General features: G+C 38.1%; 1 protein-coding gene across 1 annotated transcript in view; it reads left to right on the top strand.

The window, feature by feature from the left end:
* The window catches only part of LOC102476367 (neurofibromin), a 160,206-nt gene that overhangs the window by 106,546 nt on the left and 26,487 nt on the right, over positions 1–27,173 (top strand). Inside the window, exons 18-33 of the mRNA XM_014584974.1 lie at positions 761–884; positions 3,823–3,984; positions 5,077–5,326; positions 6,328–6,401; positions 6,634–6,717; positions 9,039–9,479; positions 9,900–10,039; positions 10,334–10,456; positions 11,025–11,108; positions 12,156–12,272; positions 13,005–13,186; positions 13,530–13,741; positions 16,964–17,125; positions 17,270–17,373; positions 20,887–21,022; positions 25,629–25,691. Of these exons, the coding sequence (XP_014440460.1) occupies positions 761–884; positions 3,823–3,984; positions 5,077–5,326; positions 6,328–6,401; positions 6,634–6,717; positions 9,039–9,479; positions 9,900–10,039; positions 10,334–10,456; positions 11,025–11,108; positions 12,156–12,272; positions 13,005–13,186; positions 13,530–13,741; positions 16,964–17,125; positions 17,270–17,373; positions 20,887–21,022; positions 25,629–25,691 (2,458 nt within the window). The remainder of the gene's footprint in view (positions 1–760; positions 885–3,822; positions 3,985–5,076; positions 5,327–6,327; positions 6,402–6,633; positions 6,718–9,038; positions 9,480–9,899; positions 10,040–10,333; positions 10,457–11,024; positions 11,109–12,155; positions 12,273–13,004; positions 13,187–13,529; positions 13,742–16,963; positions 17,126–17,269; positions 17,374–20,886; positions 21,023–25,628; positions 25,692–27,173) is intronic.

Consider the following 27,173-nt stretch of genomic DNA (forward strand, 5'->3'; position numbering starts at 1 on the left):
TGTGTGTGTATACACACATATAGTTTTACAATTTCAACATATAAGTGACATAAAAGTTATTAATGACACATCTTGTGCTCTTTTTTCATAAAGTTTCCAAAATTTAGTGTGTATTTACACTTGTAGCACATCTCAGTTTGGACAAGCCATATTTAAAGGGCCCAGTAACTACTGAGGCCGGCTAGTGCCTACCATGTCGAGTAGCATAGCTCTGGCAGAGGGATTAGATAGCTTATCCTCTAAAAGACCAGGCAGATATTTTAGGCTTTGTAGGTCACAGAATCTCTGTTCTACTCAAATCTGTTTTTGGAGTATAAAAGCAGCTATAGAGTGAATGAATGGTGTGGCTATGTTCCACAGAACTTTTATTTACAAAGCAAACAGCGGGACTGGATTTGGCATGTGGGTGGCTGTTGGCAGACCCCTGTTCTAGAGCATGGAGTTTATATACAGTCCCTGCTGTGCATGCAGTTTATCATTTTCTTCTTTTTCATCCCCTGCAAGTATATCATACGTAGATGAAACATTGGAAGTTTGGGGATGAGGGGGCTTACTTTTTTAATATAACCTGTAGCCTTCTTTTGATTGTGGTGCTGTTAGCACTTTGATAACCATTTTTCTAAAACAGACTCTATGGGTGAAACTAAGCTTCTCTGAACTTGAATCCATTATGGGACATTATCATTTTTATGTACTAATTATATCTGTATTTGATTATTTATTGATTATATTGTTAACAGTGAACTTTATATTATTGCAGCTCTCAAATGCTGTTTTACATCTGCAAAAAATTAACTAGCCATCAGATGCTTAGTAGCACAGAAATTCTCAAGTGGTTGCGGGAAATTTTGATCTGCAGGAATAAATTTCTTCTTAAAAATAAGGTAAGCAAAATTACACCTTAAAATTGGAAAAATGCATGGAATGATCATGGGGAGAGAGTAAGGAAGTATTTACTAGCTAAATTAGGTCCTGCTTCGGCTGTTCTCTCCTACAAGGCCCTAAAGAGAAATACATGTGCAGAAGACAATGGCTGACAAATCAATATTTAAAAAATTATTCTGAGGCTTTTGCCTTAAAACCCAAATGTTGGGCCAACCCTGAAGCACAGCGGTTAAATCCTGTGCATGGAACCCCATCTGATCTGGCCAACTGTGGATGGAAACTGGCCCCAGTAGCTTGAAAAATTCACTGTTGTGGTTGCATGCCCCAAATCCTGACAGGGTGGAGAAATGGGGGAAAATGCTTGCACTGCGACCACGCCTCTCTGGGGGTGTGCATCTCCATCCCCTCCATCCCAATGAGCACTTGTGCCTTCTAACAATTTAAAAAAATAAAAAAACACAATGTTAATTAATTCCGTGTAAGTAGGACTCCACAAGTCTAGCCTTGGAGAAAGAGGGGCTCCTCTAAACCAAAGTAGGCTCAGGACATACTCCGTCTTTACTCTCAAGTTCATATGTAGGACCTAGGCTCTTGACGAGGCTGGTCTAGAGAGTATTAATCTTATCAGTCAAGAAACTGAAGGGAAGAGGTTAAGGGTCCTCAATCTAGATTTATTTCTCCCAAAGAAGTTTTCACTTCTTGAAAATGTCAGGAATGAAATTTTTTTATCTTGAATGATTGAAACATGGTGAAGATGTTAGGGATAGGGAAGACTTTAATTTCTTTTAATGTATAGTTTTTATAGCTAATCTCAAAAAGCTTCTATTATGGCATTGTTTTAGTAGTAATTTTTCACAAGCTTTTTAAAGAACTTTATTTCCTCTGTGGGTGAGAGAGAAGTAGTACCCCAACAGGGTCCTGGTACTGAACCCCACCCCTAGCCGTCAACCAGCCCTGAACTGCAGACAATCATGCATCCAGGATACCTAGAGAGGGCTCCGGATTTGAACTGGGAGACTTCCCATATAGAATCACCTCCTTGTATCTTACCCTCCTGTGCTACTATCTTTTCCCATATTTAATGAGTTGTTTTTTTAAGAGAGATGTTTGCTCTAGGTTGCCTATACTTGCCAGAGAGACAGAAAACAAGAAATCAGTCCCCAGGGGTGGATGGCCATGCTGCAGTCCCTTCTCCATTCTCCTCTTGGGATCTTTGACATGCATGCAAAGTCCCAGACTTAGCGAGAGTTTTAAGCCACCGGGTCCTGGACTTGAACTGCAGTCGACTACTTGGGATTCCAGTGACATAACCTTTACACCATCTGGTCCCTTAATGAGTTTTTTATTCAAGTCCATGATCTTGGGCGTGGTGGCACCCGCCCTATAGCAAAAACCTATGGAGGCTGGAGGATTGCGGCATCAAGTCCATGATCTTGACTGTGAGAAAGCATAAATGTATCAAACTCATGCCTTTTAGTACTGTGCAGCTTGTTAAATTTTCTTTGTTTAGAAATGGGCTAATGATGAAGTGGATTTTTTCACACCTGGCCTATCTTGGTGTGTTAAATATAGTGAAATTGGCATTAATCCCAAAGATAAGGAAAGAGCTTAGATTTTAGAGTTTCATGCCCTTGCCTGTGATATAAGCTCTAGAATATAAGCATTAGTGGGACCAGCAGTTAGCATAATGGCTATGTTGCTGAACTCCCATGTAGTTGACCATGGTTCGAGTCCCAGACCTGGTAGCTTAAACTCATGCCGGGCGCATGTGCGTGTGTGCCCAAGATCCTGAGAGGAAAGTGGAGGAGAAGGGATTGCGGTGTGGCCATTCCCCGTAGGGGGTGATTTCTCACTTTCTGTCTCTATGTCTCTGTCTTTCTGGCGAGCGCACGCGCCCTATAGCCAAAAAAAAAAAAGGAAAAAAAAACAAGCATTAGTAATCCAGTAATGAATGTGCAGTACTCTGGTCAGCAGAATCACTCTTTTTTTTTTTTTTTTTTTTTGGGGGGGTTTTTTTTTTTTTTTGTATTTGGCGGGTGCGGCCCCCCAAAGAGAGAGAGCGCGAGCGAGTGAGCGAGAAATCACCCCCCGGGGAAATGGCCACACCGCAGTCTCTTCTCCTCCATTCTCTTCTTGGGACCTTGGGCACGCACACACATGCGCCTGGGGTGAGTTTAAGACACCAGGTCCAGGACTTGAACTGCGGTCGACTACATGGGAGTCCAGCGACATAGCTATTATGCTAACTGCTTGTCTCAGCAGAATCTCTCTTGTCACATACTTGGCATATACCAGTGCTAACTACTAATTCAGAAGAAGTTGTTAATCTCGAAAGAGTCAACTTTCGATTATCCTGACATGGCACAGAATGTTATCTTTTTTAAAATTAAAACAAATTATTATAGAGCAGTGTGCACTTGCCAGAGAGAGGGAAAGGGAAAAACACCCTCCCCAGTGGATGGCCATGCTGTACTGCCTTCTCTTCCATTCTCCTCTCAGGATTTTGGGCATGCATGCACATGTACCTGACGTTTTTCAAGCTTCCAGGTCTGGGTCTTGAATTATACAGTTGGTCTTAAAACTACAAAACTGACTGGCCCCAGAATAAAATCTTAGGGAAGAAAATCTTTGTCATTTATGGTGGCCTGAGTTGCATATGTATAGTTTTCATATGGTGGGTTTGTTGTTGATATTTTAGTTGTGTCTGTGTTAGATTTAATTTACATTTCTAGAATCTGTTGGAAAGTGGAACATAAGAGAGTTCAAAGACATAAGTAAACAGGATTTATCTTAATGGGCTTCTAAAAATATCTCTCAAAGTGAGGCATAGGTTGGGATGAGAGGTTTCTAGTGTAGTTACATTAAATAATATTTATTCCTCTTGGTTGTCCGTGTTTCAGTAGAGCTTGTTTCTTTCTTTCTTTTTTTTTTTCCTAGCAGGCAGATAGAAGTTCTTGTCACTTTCTCTTCCTTTATGGAGTAGGATGTGATGTTCCTTCTAGTGGACACCCTAGTCAGATGCCTATGGATCATGAAGAGTTACTACGCCCATGTACTCCTGGAGCCTCTCTCAGGAAGGGCAAAGGAAACTCCTCCATGGTGAGAAACTTATTTAGTAATTTTCTTGTGTCATCATTTGTGCTCTCTCTCTTAATAAACATAAATTTTAACTAGGTAATATAGCTTAGTAGTTAAAAACTGCTTAGATTCTACTTCAGCCACTGCTCTGTATGGCATCTTAGGCAAGTTCTTAACATCTCTGTGGCTCAGTTTCTCAACTTTAAAATGGGGATAATAATAATTCCTGTCCCAAAGTTGCTTTAAGGATTATATGAGATCATATATAAACAGCACTTAATCAGACTGGTAACAGTAGCTACTGTAAACCTCCCCCCTTAAGAAACACCATTTTTATACCTCAGAGGTTTAAAAGTTTCAACTGACAAAGATAAAACTTGGATAAAAACAAAGAATTTTACTTGATGGTATAAATAAGCATTTCCACAATTTGTTTATGTATATCATTTCTTTAAAATAAAATTACAGTATAAATGAAAATATAGATGTTAGACTTTTTCCAGACTAAAACTCTATCCCTGATTTTTAATGATTTTTAATACAACTTCTATTAAGGAATACAGCTAAGCACTATGATATTTACCGTTTTGTCTGCTTTACCTGCAGAATTTGCATTTGTTTCGTGAATGAGTTTCTTCCATTTCATGCTTATGGACTATGTAATTTAGAATCAAGAATATCTTCAGTAATACCTAGCTGTTTGCCTTTGTTTTAGTCAGTGCTGCAATGTACTTATTTATTCCCTTTAGTAAGTTACTCCCTGTTACTTCTTCTTCCTTTGTTATTTATAATTAACTGGGAAGTACATTACACTTTTCTTGTAGCAAATTTATGTTGTGATGTTTTACTTGTGTCTGTGTTAGACTTAATTTAAATTTCTGGAATCTGGGATAGGATAGTACATATCTGATTTAAAATTGGACAAATAGTAGCATTATGTTACACCAAATAATCTCATTTCTCATTTAGACAAGATACTGGGGATTTGAAAAAAATTCCTATTATGATTAAAAAGGAAAATTCTTGTGAGTGATTGTATGCTGATACATATAGTACACAGTTCATTGCATTGTCGGGTTTTGCATATGTATGCCTTCCACCCCTGACTCCCAGGATAGTGCAGCAGGGTGCAGTGGAACCCCACCAATATGCCGACAAGCCCAGACCAAACTTGAAGTAGCACTGTACATGTTTCTGTGGAGCCCTGATACTGAAGCTGTTCTGGTTGCCATGTCTTGTTTCCGCCACCTCTGTGAGGAAGCAGATATCCGGTGTGGGGTGGACGAAGTGTCAGTGCACAACTTCTTACCCAACTATAACACATTCATGGAGTTTGCCTCTGTCAGCAATATGATGTCAACAGGTACGTGTGGAGAATGTTTTTTGCATCCAGTCTGCCTCAAATCACATGGCATCTGATTGTGTTAGGGATGTGAGAAAGTACAGTCATACACCACATAATGAAGCTTCAGTCAGCAGTGGCCCACTCACATAGCAGTGGTTCCAGGAGATTATGCCAGATAGCCTAGATGTGTACTAGGCTGTGCCATCTAGGTTTATGATTGAACAGCCATGAATCTCCTAATGTCACATTTCTCAGGCTGTATTCTCATTGTTAAGTCACACCTCACCACTTGTATTTAATATTACTACCTAATAAACTTACAGGGCTAATTCATATAGCTCACTGGAAATTCTTTTCTGGACAAGGAGGGGTGAAAGTAAGTAACATTTGAAATAAATTGTTAGTCTCTCACAGAGTTTAAAATATGCACATGGACCAGAACATGGTGTAATGGTAACATCGCTGGACTCCCACATAGTCAGCCGCAGTTCACATCTCTGACCTGGTGACTTAAAACTCATGCCAGGCACATGTGCGTATGTGTCCAAGATCCCATGAGGAGAATGGAGGAGAAGGAATTGTGGTGTGGCCATCCCCCGTGGGGGGGGACTTTTTGCTTTCTGTCTCTCTCTGTCTCTCTGGGGAGCACATGTGCCCTATAGCAAAAACTCCTCTCTCAAAAAGAAAAATATGCAGTACTTTTATTAACTGACATTTTAGATTGCTTTAGCTGTACATTACAGAATTTGTTCTGTTTGAAATAAATATAGTGACTTTTAAGCGTATCCACATATGTTTCGAGTAAATCTTAGGTGAGAATGGCTATTTTAAGCTTTGGACATTGTGGACTCTGAGATAAATACCTTTCCTGTGAGACTGGTAAAAGGACGTCTTTGGCTGTATCATTTGAAGAATCGTTTTGTAACCCCTACTCTGCCTTTGGGTAGGGCTTACCGGATTCTCCATTGACAGGCAGGACTCTGAGTGCAGTTGCCTGACTTGCTGTTGTCTTTGCTTAGGAAGAGCAGCGCTTCAGAAGAGAGTGATGGCACTGCTGAGGCGCATTGAGCATCCCACCGCAGGAAACACCGAGGTATGCCCTCAGTGAAAGGAGCACCCCGCCCAGAACCCCTCCAGTTAGAAGCCTCACATTGCATGTGTGAGAGAGATCAGGAAGAGGTTTTGAAGCAAATTTAAGACATGTGAATATTATAAGTAGGATATCCAATTTCTAATATGCACCGAGTTTGAAATATGGTTGTTACTGATAGAGTTTTAACTAGGCTTAAATATGCCTTTAAATGACAGTTGCCTGTTCATTTTAGGCTTGGGAAGATACTCATGCAAAATGGGAACAAGCTACAAAACTGATCCTTAACTATCCAAAAGCCAAAATGGAAGATGGCCAGGTGAGTTCATAACATTGATTGTCTGTTAGTTGACCTGGTAAACACAGGTACTTCACAGCAGTAATCTATCATGAGTTATTTTAATGTAAGTAAATAGTTGTCTTAAGACTGATATTTAGGGACTAGCAGTTAGCGTAATGGCTATGTTGCTGAACTCTTACGTAGTCAACCGTGGTTCAAGTCCCAGACCCGGTGGCTTAAGCTTACGCCGGGTGCATGTGTGTGCATGCCCAAGATCCCAAGAGGAGAATGGAAGAGAAGGGATTATGGCGTGGCCACCCACCCTGGGGGGGGTGATATCTTGCTTTCTGTCTCTCTGTCTCTCTCTGTCTTTCTGGTTAGCGCACATGCCCTATAGCAAAAACCTGTCAAAAAAAAAAAAAAAGACTGATATTTTTAGTCATGGTTCACCTAAACCTGCACTCTCTAAGATGGTAGCTACTAGCCACATGGCCACTTAAAGTTTATTAAATTTGAACTTAAATGAATTAAAATTAAGTAGAATTAAAATTCAGTTCCTCAGTCATACAGCAGCCAAATTTCAAGTACTCAATCACTGTGTATGGGGATTACTTTATTAGGTAGCTGAGACAGAAAATAGTTTTGACATTGCAGAAATACTGGACAGCACTGCTAGGTACCCTTTATGGTAGAGACTGTTTCTTTACTCTCTTCCTTATTCTTTCTCCCTTCATTATGGTATTTCACAGAAATTTTAGAAAAGAGGTGATCAAGCTAGGTAAAAATAAATTAAAATTGAAACAGTTGTTTTTAGTGTTTTTTCTTGTTTTTTTTTTAATTAATTAATTTTTTTTTAATTTACGTAAGGGCATGTATGTTTGCTAGAGAGAGACAGACAGAGAGGGAAAATGAAAACTCACCCCCTAGGGGATGGCCATGCCGCAATACCTTCTCCCCTCAGGATTTTGAGCATGCACGTGTGCCCGTCATGATTTTCAAGCCTCTGGGCCCAGGCCATGTGGGATCCAGTGCCTTAACTACCACCTGCTGGCCCTGAAACTGTTTATTTTACTGTTTTGTTAGGTATTCTAATGAAGAGATCATGTGGGCAGAAGATTGAGCTGTAAATTAAATGAAATTTTAAAATTGGAATATTTCATTCATCAACTATTATGAGCTATATTTATCCATTTGCTGTTATCGTCTGTTGCTCTATAAATTAACAATTAATTGGTATTTGTGTGTATTTAATTTGTAATACACACATTGCTCTGATTATTATTAGGTCTTTAAAAAAACCTGATTATTCTCTATTTCTTCTATGTCATGTGTAATTAGAAAAAGAAAAAAAGTTGTTTGTTAAGCAAATTATTTGGCTAATACCATTGTTTAGAGAAGACATGACTTTAGGATAAAAGATTTTTGAGAGGGTAACTGTTTAATTGGTATGTAATTCACATACCATTCAATTCAGTCATTTGAAGTGTTCAATTCAGTGGCTTGTTTCAATGTATTCACAGTTATGCCACAGTCAGTTTTAGACCATTTTCTGCACCTGAAAAAACAAAACAAACAAACAAACAAAAAACTTTTAATTGTGTCTGCCTCTTAACTCCTACTTTTCTACTCTTTGTTCTCCCCTCCCCAACCCATCACCTCTCTAGTCCTGGGAAATCTCTAATCTATCTCTGTAGATTTGCCTATTCTGGGCGTAAGTGGAATCAGAGAAAAAAAAAATTGGTGGGCTTTTATGACCTGCTTCTTTCATTTAGCCTAATGTTATCAAGGTTCTTCCTTGTGAATCAAAGGTTTTTAAAAGAAAATTGGTACTCTGGGTAATTATTAATCTAGCTGTAACAAAAATATGTCTGTGGCTCTTTAAAACTGTATATGATAATTTCATGTTTTGAGTTTTTTCTTTTTCTTTTTTTCTGATTTTTGTCATAGGATACATATGCTTGCCAGAGAGACACACAGAAAGAAAGGGGAAGAAAGAGAGAGAGAGAAAGGAAATGAGAGAGAGAGGGAGGGAAAGTGAGAAATCACCTCCCAGGGGGATGGCTACGCCACAGTCCCTTCTCCTTCATTCTTCTCCTGGTAGTCTGGGATTTTGGGCACACACACACACACACACACACGACTGGTGTGATTTTCAAGCTGCCAGATCCAGGACTTGAACCACAGCCAGCCATGTAGAAGTCCAGCACCTTAACCACCACCCTACCTCATGGCCCCCATGTTTTGATTTTTAAGATGTAAATTATGTACATTTGTGATGGAAGAAATATTGGATGAAGAGTAATTTGTTGAACTTCCACTAATTTAGATTGTATTCATGCTTTCCATACATTTTTTTTTAGGCTGCTGAAAGCCTTCATAAGACCATTGTTAAGAGGCGAATGTCTCATGTGAGTGGAGGAGGCTCCATAGATCTGTCCGATACGGACTCACTACAGGAATGGATCAACATGACTGGCTTCCTTTGTGCCCTTGGGGGAGTGTGCCTGCAGCAGAGAAGCAATTCTGGCCTGGCAACCTATAGCCCACCCATGGGCCCAGTCAGTGAACGTAAGGGTTCCATGATTTCCGTGATGTCCTCAGAGGGAAATGCAGACACGCCTGTCAGCAAATTTATGGACCGGCTGCTATCCTTAATGGTGTGTAACCACGAGAAAGTGGGACTTCAGATACGGACCAATGTTAAGGATCTAGTGGGTCTAGAATTGAGTCCTGCTCTTTATCCTATGCTATTTAACAAACTGAAGAATACCATCAGCAAGTTTTTTGACTCCCAAGGACAGGTAAAATGTTTGTTACTTTATTTTTCACTCTTCCCTGTGAATAGAGTGATTTGTTTGAAATAACAAGACCTTTTTATTTCAGATTATTTAAATTAGGTATTGGTATGAATATTCACTGACATTTTTAATAAAAAAGTAGACAACAAGTTGCAGAAAGTACAGTCATCTGTAGGAATCAGTTTGCTTTCTAGGAACTTAGGTGTATGAGTGTGCCTGGGAGAGTGAGTCTTGGTATGCCTTCGATATGAGCACGAGTGCCCATGTGTAACTATGGACTTGTTTGGGTATATGCCTATGAGTGCAGTTCTGTGTGTGTGTGTGTGCATGCGTGTGTGTGTGAGATATTTAGGTCAGTTTCCTCTCTCTGTGATCTGCTTGCTGTGTATATAAGATTACTAATGTATTTTGTCGTTTGTATAGGTTTTACTGACTGACACCAATACTCAATTTGTAGAGCAAACCATAGCTATAATGAAGAACTTACTAGATAATCATACTGAAGGCAGCTCTGAACATCTGGGACAAGCTAGCATTGAAACAATGATGTTAAATCTGGTCAGGTAAGCTTTCTGCTGAATCGTAGCAGAAACATATTTTAGGGGTTACGAAAACTTCTTATGTATTTATATTGGTAGTTATTGGTGAAATAATTTGCCTTTCTTTCTCTACTGCACACAAGGCAGGCTGTGGCAATAAGGCAACCAGAAGTTGTAGATGTTCTACTATAAGAAATAAAAAAAAGGATCATTTTCAAAATTACATTCAATCATTTTACTTAGAGATTAAAGCATTTAGAGAACCTTCTCTTTTGTCTGTATCTGATCTTTTTTATAATTTTTTTTTTGTTTAAATAGATATGTTCGTGTGCTTGGGAATATGGTCCATGCAATTCAAATTAAAACAAAACTGTGTCAGTTAGTTGAAGTAATGATGGCAAGGAGAGATGACCTCTCATTTTGTCAAGAGATGAAATTTAGGTGAGTTACCAAAAAAGCAAAGTAGGATCTTGTAAATCTCACTATGTTAAATGAAGTTCACATAAATAGCAGGCACTGGTTATAGGGAGAAGGGAGTACGGCAAAGGACCGTTTTGTATGCTTATTTTTCTCCACATGTCTTTTCATGTTTTCCAAAGCATTGTGCTCATGGCCATGCTCCCTTTTCCTACAGTGGATGTACTTGAGCTAACTATTTCATTGCGTTTACAAACTGGTACCGTAGCCAGGGACCAGTGAGGCGAATCAGTATCCAAATGTCTCATGTTGATGCCCTTTTGACTTTCACCTCTGTGATGGCAGTATCTCTTTTAAAAAGTTGTAAGTCACCTGAGTTATTTGGAAAATTATTTTCATTGTTAGAAAATGTAGCTGAGCACTGGTTCATGCCTATAATCTCAGGCCAGGAGGCCGAGGGAGGAGGTTTATGAGTTTAAGACTAGCATGGACAATATTGTCTGTCTCTTATAAAAAGAATCTTATGTGACTGGTAAAAAATATCAGACTTTAAGAATTATTTGCTCTTTTCCTTTTCTCTACCATTATATAGGAATAAAATGGTAGAATACCTGACAGATTGGGTTATGGGAACATCAAACCAAGCAGCAGATGATGATGTAAAATGTCTTACAAGGTAAAACAAACAAACAAACAAAAAAAAGAATTGTGTTCCAGTATTAGCGGGTTCAGGTTTTACTTTAGGCATAGCTATTATACATATATTTTACATGTTTAAATGGTTTTTGTTTTTCAACATGTCAAGCTTTTGAAATATATAAAGATACTTATCTTTACTATTACTGTTTTTTTACCCGAAAGACTTGCACTGAAAACAAATGTGAGATTGTTATGTTTAGAAGAATAATATTGTCAGTTTAGGAAGAATAGTCTAGTTACTGGGAAGTAAGATATATAAAGCCTTAGGTTATATTTATGTGATGATTAGATAGATCAAGATATTATTTGAAGCACTTAATTGAATATCTCTATGAAGTAATTGCTTAGGTTTGCTTTAATGGTAAATGCTTACAGATTTCACCAAGTGGTTAAACATGATGAACTATGTAATAAGCATTCACATGTGTTATTTTGGTTAGGACAGATTTTACGGTACATGCTTTTGATTTAAGGTAGCCATTTTGCCAAGATTACTTTGTGGAAAGTTATTGTCATCTCCCCGTTTTGAAATATGTATTCGAGGATATGCATATTAATTCAGTTATTAGGTTGTCCTAATAACATTTTTTTGTTTATTTATTTATTTTTTTTGAGAGATTTTTGCTATAGGGCGCGTGTGCTCACCAGAAAGACAGAGAGAGACAGAGAGATAGAAAGCAAGAAATCACCACCCAGTGGGGATGGCCACGCCACAATCCCTTCCCCTCCATTCTCCTTTCGGGGTCTTGGGCACACACGCACATGCGCCCCTCCATTCTCCTTTTGGGGTCTTGGGCACACACGCATGTGTTTAAGTCACCGGGTCCAGTACTCGAACCGTGGTCGGCTACATGGGAGTTCAGCAACATAGCCATGACACTAACTGCTGGTCCTATCCTAATAACGTTTTTAATAAAATAGACAGCTCCTAAAGTTTATGTCTGCTAGTAATATGTTTGTTAGAGGGGAAGATGGGACTGGAGAAGGTAAAAATCTTAATGGTCTCTTAATCTTTTTCCCTCAGAGATTTGGACCAGGCAAGCATGGAAGCAGTAGTTTCACTCTTGGCTGGTCTTCCGCTGCAGCCTGAGGAAGGAGATGGTGTTGAATTGATGGAAGCCAAATCACAGTTATTTCTTAAGTAAATTTCGTTCTCCAACAACATAAAGCAAAAAGAAAATAAAGCCCCACACAAACAAAATGAAGCAGATGTAACCAAAGTGGCAAATGATTCTATGTAGGGACTTCAAAAAACTTGTGAAAAGATGGGCTTAAAATAAAAGTTTACTTTGGTGCAAACATTTTGAAACCCACTGACAATATTTTTGTAATAGATATTTTCCATGAACTTTTTGAACATCCTTTATATCTAGGAAATAGATCTAATTACATTAGCATTATGGCCATTGACTGCTGGTTCATAAAACATATGACCCTTGTGAAGAAATAATCCCCGTTACAGGACCGCAGTAGCAGAAACAACTGTATTTTGTAGTTTTTAAAGAAAATTATGTGATCAATGAATTTTTACTTGTAATAAAACCCAGGTTGTTTCATTAAGTCATTTAAAGTGACATTGTCCAAACTGTTTGAACCGCTAATTTTATACGATAAACATTAAAAGTGACACATTTACCTGGAAACACTGCTTCTTTTTTGTGCTTATGTTATGACATGTGCACTGGGCTGTATCAGGATAGAATCTTATTCAACCCCGCACACTTGGTCATGAACCACCCTGGCTGACCCGCCCGAGACGAGAGAGAAACAGATAGCCAGGACCACCCATGTGATGCATGTGTGATTATTTCACAATGTCTGATTGGTTAGCTCTCTTGTTGACATGGGCTTCACTGTTTATCTTATTTCTCAGGTACTTCACATTATTTATGAACCTTTTGAATGACTGTAGTGAAGTGGAAGATGAAAATGCACAAACAGGTGGCAGGAAACGTGGCATGTCTCGGAGGCTGGCATCACTGAGGCACTGTACAGTCCTTGCAATGTCCAACTTACTCAATGCTAATGTGGACAGTGGCCTCATGCACTCCATAGGTGAGATAAATGAAAACTTCATATAGAAATAGAAAACCTAGAAAATTCAGTCCCACTGTGTTAGTACGTGCTGTAAAGACTCAGTGCTCCATAGGCTGGGACATGGGATGCTTTGGTTCAAGTCCTGATCCAATGTAAAGGCCAGCATGACCACATGTTCCTATAATCCCGGAGACCAGGGGAGACTGAGGCAGGAGGATTGTAAGCATGGTATTGTCCTGGGCAACATAGTAAGACCCTATCTAAAAATACAAAACAAACCTGAGAATTGGCGTGTTAAGACAAGTGAAATTCATTTCAGTAGGGCCTTATTAATAAATTTGCATCTGTCTGTCCATATTAGGTTTAGGTTATCACAAGGATCTCCAGACAAGAGCTACATTTATGGAAGTTCTGACCAAAATCCTTCAACAAGGCACAGAATTTGACACACTTGCAGAAACAGTGTTGGCAGATCGGTTTGAGAGGCTGGTGGAATTGGTCACCATGATGGGTGATCAGGGAGAGCTCCCAATAGCTATGGCTCTGGCCAATGTGGTCCCTTGTTCTCAGTGGGTAAGTTTATTGGGTGAGGAAAGAAGAGTACGTGGCATGGCACATATACTTCAAAATATATTTGTTCAGTAAATGTGTGTTGAATGAATTGATACCATTTTAGAGGTGGAAGAAACTTCAGATAGTTAGTTCGGTCATTTCAGCTGTGGGGAAATAGTTAACACTTCTAACCTTTAATGGTATTCTGTTTCATTCTACTCCACTGAAAGATTCCATTTAAACACTGATTAAGAGAATATTAAAAAATCACTGATTGGGGCCAGCAGGTGGCGCGGTGGTTAAGGTGCTGGATTCCCACATGATCTACTGCGGTTCGAATTCTGGACTAGATGGCTTGCTTTCTCACTTTCCCTTTCTTTCTCTCTGGTCAAATTAATAATAATAATAATAATAACAACAACAAATAAAAGAAAATAAATCATTAGTTAAAAAAAAATAAAGCAATGTCTTTTTAAAAAAAAATCACTGATTGGCCTAGTGTTGTCATAGGTTAAAAGGTAATGTAATTAGATTAAACCTAATTTTAGTTAGTTGCTAAAAAAGCTAGAACTAGAATTCACAATCTGTGCCTGTTGACTCCTCCAGATTGCTGTTCTTTTTTCTATAATGCCTTGTACATTTTTTAATTTGAAATTGTGCTATTGCTTATTTTAAATACCGAAGACATAACATGGCTATTTAGCTTGTATCTTAATTTAATGAAAAAAATCCTAAAATCACATCATTCTTAATATATGGTAAGACTTTGAGAAGGGTTATTGTTCCTTCCAATGTTAAAAAGCCATTTGGTTTGTATCATACTGCAAATTATTTCATTATAGTAAATTATAGATAATAATCTGTCATTACCTGTAGATTTGTTTCTGCTTACAAGCTGTAGGATCATATTTCTCAAACTTAAAGTAAAATTCATACTTCTTAACCTACAAAACTGTTAGCCAATTTGAGTCCTGCCTCATCTCTGACACGATCTTGTACCATTTTCTTTCTCGTTCACCAAACTTAATGCCACCCTGGCCTCCTTTCCATTCCTCAAAAATGTTAGACTTGTTTCTACCTCAGACCACCATTGCTGCTGCTCCCTTCTGAAATGCTTCTCTTCTGATTATTTTATTTTGGTAAGAACACTTAACATGACATCTATCCTCTTAACAGATTTTTTAAGTATACAGTATAGTTTTGATACCATATGAACTTATTCCTCTAACATAAATGAAATTTTATAACCAATTGATTAACAATACTTCCAAATTACTAAAATCCTCTTAAAGCCTAAAATTAGTCCATAGATAATCAAGTGTTTTGTAAATCAACATTCTGAATTTTCTTCTTCTTCTTCTTCTTCTTCTTCTTCTTCTTCTTCTTCTTCTTCTTCTTCTTCTTCTTCTTCTTCTTCTTCTTCTTCTTCTTCTTCTTCTTCTTCTTCTTCTTCTTCTTTGCTATAGGTTGCATGCACTTGCAAGACAGAGAGAGAGAGAGATATCACCCCCCTCAAAGGGGATGGTCACATTATAATCCCTTCTTTCCAGTGTTTTTTAAGCTACTGGGTCTGGGTCTGGAACAATACAGTCTGCTATGTGGGATCCAGCAGTTAACCACCATGCCACCTGCTGGCCTACTGAATTATCTTTTTAACACCTACCTGTAATTAACAATAAAAGTACTCAGTAGGTTTTTTCGTTTGTTTTAAATTTGCTACTGGGCTTGCATGCTTGCTGGACTGAGATAGAGAGAGAGGGGTAAAGAGAGAAGGCAGCTCCCAGGAGGGATGACCACGTCACATTTCCCTTCTCCTTCATTCTCCTCTTAGGGTTTTGGTCAAACTGCCGGATCCCAGACTCGAATTGCATAGTTGGCTATGTGGGATCTAGCTGCCTTAATCAACATGCCACCTGGCTGGCCCTTGGTAATTTTTTTAGAAAGAATAATTTTTCTTGATTTTATAGTGGAGGCTGGAGTTTTTATGTATAGTCAAGTATGTTTTAGGTAACTGTAAATATGAGAGCAGAATATTGAGCCTTCATAATTCTAAATGAATGGCATCTAAATTATTTGTGGTTGGGACTCTTAAACATTTTGCTTTACTCAAACATCAGATTATTATAATCCTAGAACTAGGCATGAATTAGGAAGGTTGTCGATCATGATACAAGCCTCTGTTTTCACTGCTTGAGGATTGAGGCATCTTTTTTAGGGCTACCCGTAGTTTTTCTTAAATCTCCTTTCAGCATGTAGTTAGACAGTGATTCATTATCAAATAATTTTTCTTGAGTGTACTGAATACTACTTGACTATAAGGGATTATATGGGTTATTTAGGTATTAAATGGAAATTTCAGCCCCTACTCCCAACCTCTTATCTTTGTACATAAATCTGCCTAATCTCTGGGTTCTTAATTACCCAGGTCCTTTTCTTCCTGATTTCTTAAAAGTCCTATATAGTCTTCCCATTTTTGTTTTTCTGTTTAGTATGAACTAGACATGTTCATTGTTCACTCTGAGCTCCCCTGACTATGTGAGGAAAATGTATTGCTCTTCTGGTTACCAAAGTCTGCTTCTGTGAAGTGGTTTTCTTTCTTTTTTTTTTTGGAGAGGTTTTTCGCTATAGGGCGCATGCGCTTGCCAGACAGACAGAGAGAGACATAGAGACAGAAAGCAAGAAATCAGCCTCCAGGGGGGATGGTCATGCCGCAATCCCTTCTCCTCCATTCTCCTCTCAGGATCTTGGGCACGCATGCACACGTGCCCGGCGTGAGTTTTAAGCCACCGGGTCCGGGACGCGAACCGCTGTTGACTACGTGGGCGTCCAGCGACATAGCCATTACGCTAACTGCTGGTTCCCTGAAGTGGTTTTCTAAGAAAATGATCTGTGCAAATGTCTGCACAAATCAAACTGAACTCTGTTATCATTCTCTACTTCTGCCCTCTTATTTTAGGATAGGATTTGAGTTGGATCTTGGAGTTTTTCTATCTCCTGGTTAAAGCCTAGGCTTCTCTATCACCAGTTAATCCTTAGAATTAACAGCTATTGGAGACCTGTATAAATAGTCACCTGTTATAGACAGATATACAGAGATAAATCTCAGGGTGAAATGTTAATCAGTCACCATTTACCTTGATTTGGCAGGTGGTTGTCAACTTGTATTTGCCTTTTTGCTAATCTTCAGCTTCCTACTTGAGAAGAAAAATGGGATTGTTTGCACTAACACAGTTTTGTTCTCAGGATGAACTAGCTCGAGTCCTGGTTACTCTGTTTGATTCTCGGCATTTACTCTACCAACTGCTCTGGAACATGTTTTCTAAGGAAGTAGAGTTGGCAGACTCCATGCAGACTCTTTTCCGAGGCAACAGCTTGGCCAGTAAAATAATGACATTCTGTTTCAAGGTTTGTAGCCTTCATTTTTTTGTATGTGTATGCTGAGTTATGTCAAGCAATCATTATGTACAAAATATGCAGACCAGATATTCTTCTTCTAATGCAAGATATATGGAGCAGGAATAATAAATTGCTGTTTGTGCATTTCTCCAGGTGTATGGTGCTACCTACCTACAAAAACTCCTGGACCCTTTATTGCGGATTGTCATCACATCCTCTGACTGGCAACATGTTAGCTTTGAAGTGGACCCTACTAGGTTTGTCATCTTCTCATATACAACAGACTGAAAATTGGCAGCTCTTCTTAGATTTTTTTTTTTTCTTTATTCATGGTAGAGCTCAGGCGTGGTTATAGATATAGGGAGAGAGGGAGGGAAGGAGCTGAGCACCTGCTACAGGGTTGGGTCATGCCACAATTCCATTCCTCCAGCCTGTCTGTTGGACACTTGTGTGCATGTCTTGCTCATTTCAGGCTGACCAGGCCTGGGATTCCAATGGCAGTGGCCATTTGGAATCTGGGTTCTCTTGAGTAGCATATTACTATTGTGCCATGGAGCCTGCCCCAGTAACTCTTCTTAGTTTCCTCAGAGAATCGAGGTCACAGGGCAAACCACTATCCCCGAAACTGAAGAGACAGGTGAGTATACGGAATTACAGCTTGCCACAGCAGACAGGAGAAGAAGCTACAGAATAGGAAGGGATGCTTAGATCAGAATAAATTATTGGAAGCTGACTGTGAACTAGCGTGAGAGTTAAAACTCTTGGGAGCCCAGTTTTAGGTGGGCCCCCACACATTTGTGAATTCTGTGTTCAGAATCCTGCCCAGATTCTCATGGCAAAGATGGGAGAAGAATCACTTGGAATTTTGGGTAGAGGTAGAAGAAAAGTGGCCATTTAAAAAATATGCCTATCATGTTCTGTTATTCCTGACCAAGGTCTGCTCTCAAGAGAGCGAACTGCTTCACCAGAACCTTAATGACCTAGAGGATGGACATTGAGCTAGCTCCATCTGCCTGCAGCCTCCCAGGCTCACATAAGGAGAGAGGAAAATGGCTTACAAAACTCTCCTTGAACATCACAGTTAAGGGATTATTGGCCCAAACAGAGAGAGAAAAAAACCAAAAGCAAATTCTTTGAAAATCAAACTGAGGGAAGAGTTTTATACACATGACTACTTAAATAATTGAGCACAAAGCTTCACTGTAGATCAGAATTAGTAGAGTAGCTGACCAATTACCATTGGCACATGGGAGGTAAGAGAGCACTGTGGCTAGGAGGTATCAAACAGCAGTCCATCCTTATTTGTGGTTGGGTTCTCAAGACCCCGAGTAGATGCTTACATCACAAGAAGTGTGGACCCCTATACATACTATGTTTTTTTCAGTCTGTTAACTGAAACCGCTACTAAGGGACTCAGAGGTAGGTAGCATATACTGTACTGTGTGGATATACTGGACAAAGGGATGACAGCCGTCCTGGGCAGGGTGGCATGGGAGAGCATAAGATTTCATCATTGTTTTTCAGAATGCATATAAAAAGGAAGAACTAGCCAGCTCTGTGTTGATGGAAGTGTTGTGTATTTTGACTCTTATCAATATTCATATCCTGGAAGATGTTACCAGGTTCACATCCTGGTAACATCTTGCAAATGTGGCTTTGCAAGATGTTACCATTGGAACTGCAGTAAGATATATAGCCCCAGCTGGGTGCTACTTTATAGGATGTGTGAAGTTAGACTTGTGTTCATGGAAATGTATATATCACTGTGTTTGCTATGAAAATATTTAGATTAATTAAGGTCTTTAGTAATTCAATAAAATGTGGGGGAAAACAGTATAGAAAGCAAACATAGATACCAGAGACAGTGTGGGAGGAGAGTGGGAGATGGCAGAGGGTAAGAGATAGGAAATCAAGGATGGGGGGAATAAAGGCAAAACATACAGAAAACAAGAAATGGAAAATTATTTGCTGACAATAACATGTTTGTTGATGTGCTTGATTGAGACAATATACAGTGTACTCTGGATGGAAAATCTCATTTTGTATGCTGTAATGATGTACAGTGAATGAATGCAAATAAATAAATTGAAATAAAAAAAAAGATGTTACCATTGGGCAAACTGAGTAAAGGGCACAGGGATTTACTTGTAAAATAAATAAGTAAGTATATCAAATAGACCAATTAAAAGAAAAGAAAAAGAATGCATACAATATGAAATTTGGGAATTGCTTACTCCTGGAATTTGTCCCATTTAATATTTTTGGACCATAGTTGACCACGGGTAACTCAAGCCATGGAAAGTGAAACTGGGTAATGGGCTATACCAGTAGCGTCTGCAGAAGTGAGAAACTGTGTGCATGTAAGGGGAAGTACATAAACGATGGTATACAGTACAATGGACTGTTCTGCAGTGAAGTGAGTGAACTAGATCTTCATGTATTGAGATGCATAAATCTTAGGAACATAATGTAGAGTGAAAGATGAAAGGTACTTTTTTTATTATTCCTGAAAAAAATTTAAAACCACATCATTTATGTGTGTGTGTTAATTTTTTTGGATGTATATGGAGGAATGTGAATTGGAAGAGTGCTTGCTGTTCTGTTTTATCTATATTCTTCCTCATCCCCCCCTTTTTTCTGCTCAAGTATTTTAAAGCAAATTCCAAGGATCATGTTTCCAGTAAACACAGACTTAAAAAAAAATCAAGTATACACTCAATAAAATTAAAAATAATCTGTGGGGACAGATGGTGGTACAGCAGTGAGGCAATCCTATGTGGGAGGATTCCTAGCTCAAGTCCCGAGACCTGAGTATGCCAGGCATGCACTTAGCTATGATCTAGGGATGGCTAGTGCTGGGGGAGGATCATGGCATCAAGACCTTGTTGGAGGTACAGTCTCTCTGTGTCTCTTTCTCTCCCCCCTTGTCTCAGTCTTTCTCGCTCATGGAATACATAAATAAACTTTAAAAAATAATCATAATCCTCAGGCCAGCCAAGTGGTTTGGCGGTTAAGGCAGTAGGATCCCACATAGCTGACTTTACAGTTCAAGTCTCAGACCCAGCAGCTTGAAAAACACGCTGGGCACATGTGCATACATGACCAAAATCCCGAGAGAACGGAGGAGGGAGTGCGGCATGGTCATCCATCTCCCTTACGGGGTAATTTCTCACTTTCTCCCTCTGACAAGTGCACACACTCTATAGCAAATTAGAAAACAAAACAGAAACTAAAATAAAAACACCCTAATAACACATCAGAGTGATTTTTTAAGAATTATTTTATTTAACTTTATTTATTCATTTGTTTATTTCAATTTGACCAGAGAAGGACAAAGAGAAAGAGAGAAAGTACATGAGAAAGTAAGCCGCCAGGTCCACGGCTCAAACCGCTGTCGGCCATGTGGGAATCCAGTGCCTTTAACTACCATGTCAACTGCCAGCCTCATAAGACTGATTTTTGTAAAAAACTTATTTTGCCAGAGGGTATGTGCACTCAACAGAAAGACAGAGAGAGAAATGGAAAGTAAGAAAGTATCCCCTGTGTGGTATGGGCATACCACAAATCCTTTCTCCATTTCTCCCTTCTTTTGGGATTTTTGGGTACACGTACATATGATTGCGTTTCTCTCAAGCCTTTGGGTCTGGAACTCAGACTACACAGTTAGCCATGTGGGATCCAGCTGCCTTCATTACCATTCCACCTAAATGCCTCTTTAAGAACATTTACAAATTTTTACCTTTCCTTTTTTTTTTTTTTTTTTTTGGTAGGTTAGAACCATCAGAGAGCCTTGAGGAAAACCAGCGGAATCTCCTTCAGATGACTGAAAAGTTCTTCCATGCCATCATCAGTTCCTCTTCAGAATTTCCCCCTCAGCTTCGAAGTGTGTGCCACTGTTTATACCAGGTATGTGTAAAGTTAGGGATTCCTATTATTAATCCAATACTAAAATTAAGAAAAATATTTTACTAATGATGGATTTGGCTACTGATACTGGGTGGTTGACTATAGTACCGAACCAATTTGGATGAATAATACATTAAGAATTGTTGGTTGGGCCAGCAGGTGACTGGGAGGTTAGGGCATTGGATTTCACATGGCTGGCTGCACATTTTGAGTCCTGGACCCTGGCGGCTTGAGAATCACAGCAGGTGTATGCATGCGTGCCCAAAATCCTGAGAGGAGACTGGAGGAGAAGGGATTGCTGTGTAGCTATCCCTCCTGTAGGGGGTGATCTCTTGCTTTCCCTCTTTCTCTGGAGGACACATGTACCCTATGACAAAAACTAAAAAAAGAAAAAAAAGAATTGTTGGAATTGACTTGGAAAGAAATTGAAATATTGCTTAGGAGACAGTTCGAAGTGCTATAAGAGAATACTTTATTAAATTTTCCTGATGTTAGGAGCAGAATGTATTGGATCTGTTTGGTATAATGAATGTGGCTGAAATGAGATATATTGTGACACTTTCGGTTTTTTCGCCTGCGTGACTTACAGGGTCTCCACACATGAGCGGTCTACTACTTGCTTGTGAATTGTTCAATTTCTAATTTTGTTTTTCTTTATTGAAATTTAGTTGGTTTGTGTCAGATTTTCCCAGGACAGACTATTTTATGTAGAATGCTACTTACAAGATATGTTGCATCATCATTCAGACCAAATTATTAGACTTCCTAACAGTCGTGCTTCAAGCCATGCTTCTGAGTTCAGGTGTCCACAGTCATTCTTGTCGGGGGAATTAGGTCTGTGTTCTTTCATGGCTTTTATGTGTTTCTGAATTGCACGTGCAGCTTTAGGAATGATCTGTTTATTCTGAGGGAGGTCTTGCAAATTTACATGAACCTTTTGTAAACCATGATTCTGGAAGAGACATTAGTGGGTCTGGGGTTTGGGGTGGGGGGTGGGTACAGAGAAGAAACACTTTACCAAAACCCATGCCTTTATGTTTCTTCTTTGCAAAGTCATCTCTAGCCATTTGGGGTTTTTTTTAGCACAAGGCTTCTGTTGCTTAGAAACATTAACAGCCTCAGTGAAATCACCATTTGTAAAAGCTGTTTGAAGCTATTCTGTGTGAATTTTTCCCCTTGATATTTTTAAAGATATATCTGCCGTATCTATAAAAAACTTTTCACAACATACGTAGATTGTACAGCATACTTAGCATTAAGTCTCTGTTAATTTATCACGATTTCTCTGCCTTTTAAAAAATCTCAAGGAAGCGTATTAGGAAAACCTCACATAATTTTGTTTATTTATTTATTCCATGAGTGGAAGAGATAGAGCAACAGATAGACAGTACATCCAACAACATCTTCGTGGTGCTCTTCAGTCCCCAGCCAGTCCAGATCATGGACACACAATGCCTGGGGTTCTCAGGGAGATCCTGGACTAAAACTGGCAACCATCCCACCCAGGTGGATCTGCCTTGAAGAACTTTGTGTTTTACCACTGCACCACCGTCCATACTCCCCTCACCACTAATTTTGTCAGCTAGTTAAACCTGAGGCCAGAGGCTGCTTGTTATAACCGGAAACTTGATAATGTAGTGAGTAGTATCTTAAGTTCGGGCCTTATCCAAGTTTCTCTACATCTAAGTCAGGCGCCAGCCCTATGGCACAGTTAAGCCTATGCATAGGGAGCTGGATCCCACATGCCAACTGGTTGGAATACCATCTCCAGTCCTGATCCTAGTGGCTTGAAAAACACACTCAGTTTGTGTGGCCGTCTAAAATCCTGACAGGATGGAGAAATGAAGGAAAAAGGACTGTAGCGTGACCACACCCCATTGGGGGGTTACTTTCTCACTCTCTGTCTCCATTTCTCTCTGGTGAGTGCACATGCCCTCTGGCGATTTGAATAAATAAATAAACAATACACATGCATGCATACATACATACATGGCCTGGGTCAACTTTTTGGTTAGCCTGTTAGTAATTGTTTTTAGAGAGTAAACTAGGTTTCTAAAATACAGTTTTAGCTAGTTAAAGGTGATTGATGACAAGATGTAGTAGATTTTAGTAGGAATTCTTCATTTGATTTTCATCCTGAAAGAAAAATCTTTTTATATCATCAGCAAAGTTGGAGAACAGTTTGAGACTATGATTTTGTTAGTGTAAAGGAACAGGACTAGCACTTAGCAAGTACTTAGGAAATACTTAATGAAGGAATACATTTCCTATTTTTCCTATCCAAGTGAATAAGATTCTTGCCAGCTTTCCATAAGAAGGGAAGGAAATAGTGAAAATAGGGCCAAGTGACAGTTGGTAGCTATTAAGCACCATGTATTGTGCTTTATATAGCACTTTATAATTATCCTGTATTTTCTTAATAACTGACCTATCGTATTAAAATTTCACATGAAATTATTCTCTTTAAAAACATTATTTAAATGCTGTGTCAGTACATTGTTGTGAAGTACGAATAAACAAAATTGTTGGAAGAGTAGAATTACTATGGTGCAAAGATAGGTTATTTTTACATAAGGTTTTGTTTTTAATTAAGTGACCAATGGAGAATTTTACATTCACGAATTAAAAAGAAAGAAAAGCTTTGATCTCAAGTTATCCTTACATTGAATTTCCTTCCAAGCCTAGTTTTTCCCTTTGATTTGTTCTTTTGTTTTCATTCCTTGCCCTTTTGACTTTGGCAGGAATATAATGGCACCTTTGTGCTTTTATATTCTGGTGGGAGGGATAGTAGTTGATTGTTTGAGGTTTTGTTTTGTTTTTCCTCCTCTATATCAAACATGGGTCCTGATTTGGGACTTACTAGGGAAATTTTGAAAGCTTAAGTTGAATATACTGCTAGCTAATAAACTCCTCTGAGCTTTTGCTCTCTGTTCTTAAATGTGTATTTTGGCCTTTAAGCCTTTTAAAATCACAATTCAACTAGCTTGATTACTTTATATGCTTTCCTTACTTGGTGGACTGGGTTAAGAAATAGCAAATGGTGAACTTATTTACAGTTAAGTCATTTTCTCGTGAATTTGTTTCTATTCTTCTTCCTGATAGTTTTAGAATAAAGAGAAAATAATTCCCAGAATAGATACTGTCTTCTGTTACTGCGAGAGAATTCTGAGAAAAGCTATTATGATTCTAAATAAATACTATATTTTCCCAGTAAACTTGCTTCTCCAAACTGAAATAGTTTACACACAATTTATAAGGCTATAAATTACACTTGTATACCATAATTGAAAAAAAGGTATAAAACTACATTTTTGTAATATATATGGTTACTAGTGCTTTTGTATATAGTCTAAAGTTTGAACCAACACTGTGTGAGATAAGAGACCCTGTCTTCTTGCTCCATTGCTGTTCCCCAATGCCTAAAATGGCATCTAGCATTTTGGTGCACATTAACTGCTTGGATGGATGGATGGATGAATGGATGGATGGATGGACGAATGGACTAACTTTAAGTTCAAGTTATGGGTTATAGTATGGAAAGCCCAGAATTCCTGGAATAATATGCATATATTGGTGGATTAAAGAATTCTAATTTGGTTTAAAAATATATTTAAAATAACTGTCTGGACTAGTCCAATGAGGAGTCTTGATTTTGGAAGAATTTTTTGGCCTGGAAGGAGCTCTGAGAGATGAAACCATTATTTATTTATTTATTTATTTTTTTTTTTCCCTAGGGGAGGCAGTGAGGAGACTTTTTTTTTTTTTTTAAAGGCATTATGACAAATGGTCAACTGTAATACATGAAGTTTTAAGCTGATTTGAAGCTTTATTCTGTAATTTCAGTTTTTTTTCACATTAATATTATTGGGTTGTCAGAAAAGTCATGACACATTTTAAAACAATCCAGTAAGTAATTTTTTTTTTCTAGTTGAACTGAGAACTTCCAAATCTTGCAGTGATTTTAACCTCCTATACTTAGAACCCTTTCAGGAAGTAGCCTACAAACTTTGAAAAATAAGTGAAATTTAGACAGTAATCTTCTTTAAGAGAAATATTTTAAATTCAGAACTTATAAAGTGAATTTTTCTTTTATATTTAGCCACTTAATTTTTGTTTCTTTAGTCAATAGGATCTTAATTAAATGTCAGACGTTGGGGGGAGGAAAGCTAAGTCAATTGAAGGATACACAGAGAAGTATTTTCTATATCAGGAAAAAATTATGTAGACACATATTTTTAGTGTGTGGTCTACTTGTAATGAACATTTTTATGTAAAATTTATCAAAAGCTAGGAATGAACTAAAATGTAAAATATTTTATATCCTCAAATTCACTTGGCGAGAGCTTTTCTGTGATTCATAGCCAGAAATAGTAGACATGATTGGGTCTCAACATTTCTTGCTGTTTATTTAGTGCTTGGCTTAAAAATGTAATAAAATTAAGATGCAAAATTAAAATTCATCCCTCAAAATTCAGTTGATGTGTAATTTGTGCTGATCCCATTTGTGTTACATTTTACCGTGTTAGCTTATGTACCAGCCAACAGTGTTCTTGTTGCTGTGTGTAGTCAGTGCTGTGACTTGTTTGTGCTCATCTCTGTTCTGTAGGCAACTTGCCACTCCCTACTGAATAAAGCTACAGTAAAAGAAAAAAAGGAAAGCAAAAAATCAGTAAGTTTGGAGAACTTTTTATTAGCTGTCTCTTTCAAAGCAAAACAAAAATCTTTTGCTGTTTGTTAAGAACATCTTCACTTCAGCCTATTTGACCTTCACTGTAAAATCATTCTACTAATTCTGGCACAAAATAGCTTCATTTCAATTAACCCTGGAATTAAGTTACATTGAAGCATTCTCTGTGTTCCTTTGGTTTGATTTATCCCAAAGGCATTCTGTGGGCATTTGTTGCATTTGGATATCTCTGGTCTAATTTTATCACTGTTATTTTCAAATCATAAATAAATGCAAAGGAAACTTAATTTCAAGGCCTTAGGAAATGCTGACTCTTCATCCTTGCTTCTTGTTTGCAGGTAATGTGAATGATTTCTTTTCCTAGAGGTGAACCGTTTTTTTCTTAATTGTTAGAAGTCTATGGCAAGAAAGTATCAGTTTCTAAATCTCACCTGAGGTTTGCTGAATTTGATTGCTTATTCCTTATATTTTCACCTAGACATTCTCAGCCAGGTTTAGATGTTTGTGCCTAGATTATATTGTAGAAATACTTAGGGTAAAATCACCTCAGAGAAAACAGTATGAAATGATGGAGATGAAAACAGTAGTTTTGAAATAAAAGAAAGCTCAGTGCATCTGTTTCTGTAGAGAAACACCTCGTTTTGTAAACACAGTATGAATATTACTGCCTGCTTCTGTAAACTTGCCCTAATTTAGTGAAGGAAGAAAATTATGATAGTCATAATTATTTTCTACCAGTGACTAGAACTGGTCCAAAATATAACATGCCTTTATTTTAAATTTGCCATTATATGTCAGTTTGACTTCTCATTATCAGGCCAAGTCAGTTCTTTGTTCATATAACCCAAATAATTGTAGAGAAAGAGGTAGAGAAAACTTTTAGGAGACAGGTAGTTTTCTTGAGAAGGTACACTTTGGATTAGTGTTCATCTGGTTTCATCTTTCATTCTTCGTCTAAGCTTTACCTATAATAAAGCTTTAAGTTTTACATGTAAATTTCCAAGTTCATAATAACTAAATTAAAACGTAAAGAGATATACTTTTATTTTGTTCATTCAACATATTTTTTTTAGTATGTTAAGAAAATTTGGTTAGCTGTGAGCAAATGGATTGGAATGGGTGGTCTTGCCTAATAAAGTCATTTCTTTCTAATGCTTTAGCCTTTAATTCTCAGCATATGTGGGCTTAACATAATATTCACCATCACTGTTGAAATTAAATTGCTCTTTCTAACACTCTCATTCAGTCATACTAATGCCATTGTGTAGTGTCTCACATTAATTAAAATCCAGGCTTTCTCCATGTTTCTCTAGAGCATGTTTTCTAGCCTTCCTAACATTGCTTTATTTATTAAGATTTTGTCTAAAATTGTTCTTTGAAAAAAATTTTTTTTAATATAGAGTTACTTTCAGATTTTTTGTTTAAGTTTTCTGGATGTGACACTCAATTTCAGAATGTATTTCT

The sequence above is a fragment of the Tupaia chinensis genome, unplaced genomic scaffold, assembly GCF_000334495.1.
Source record: "Tupaia chinensis unplaced genomic scaffold, TupChi_1.0 Scaffold148350_1, whole genome shotgun sequence".
Classification (NCBI taxonomy): domain Eukaryota; kingdom Metazoa; phylum Chordata; class Mammalia; order Scandentia; family Tupaiidae; genus Tupaia; species Tupaia belangeri.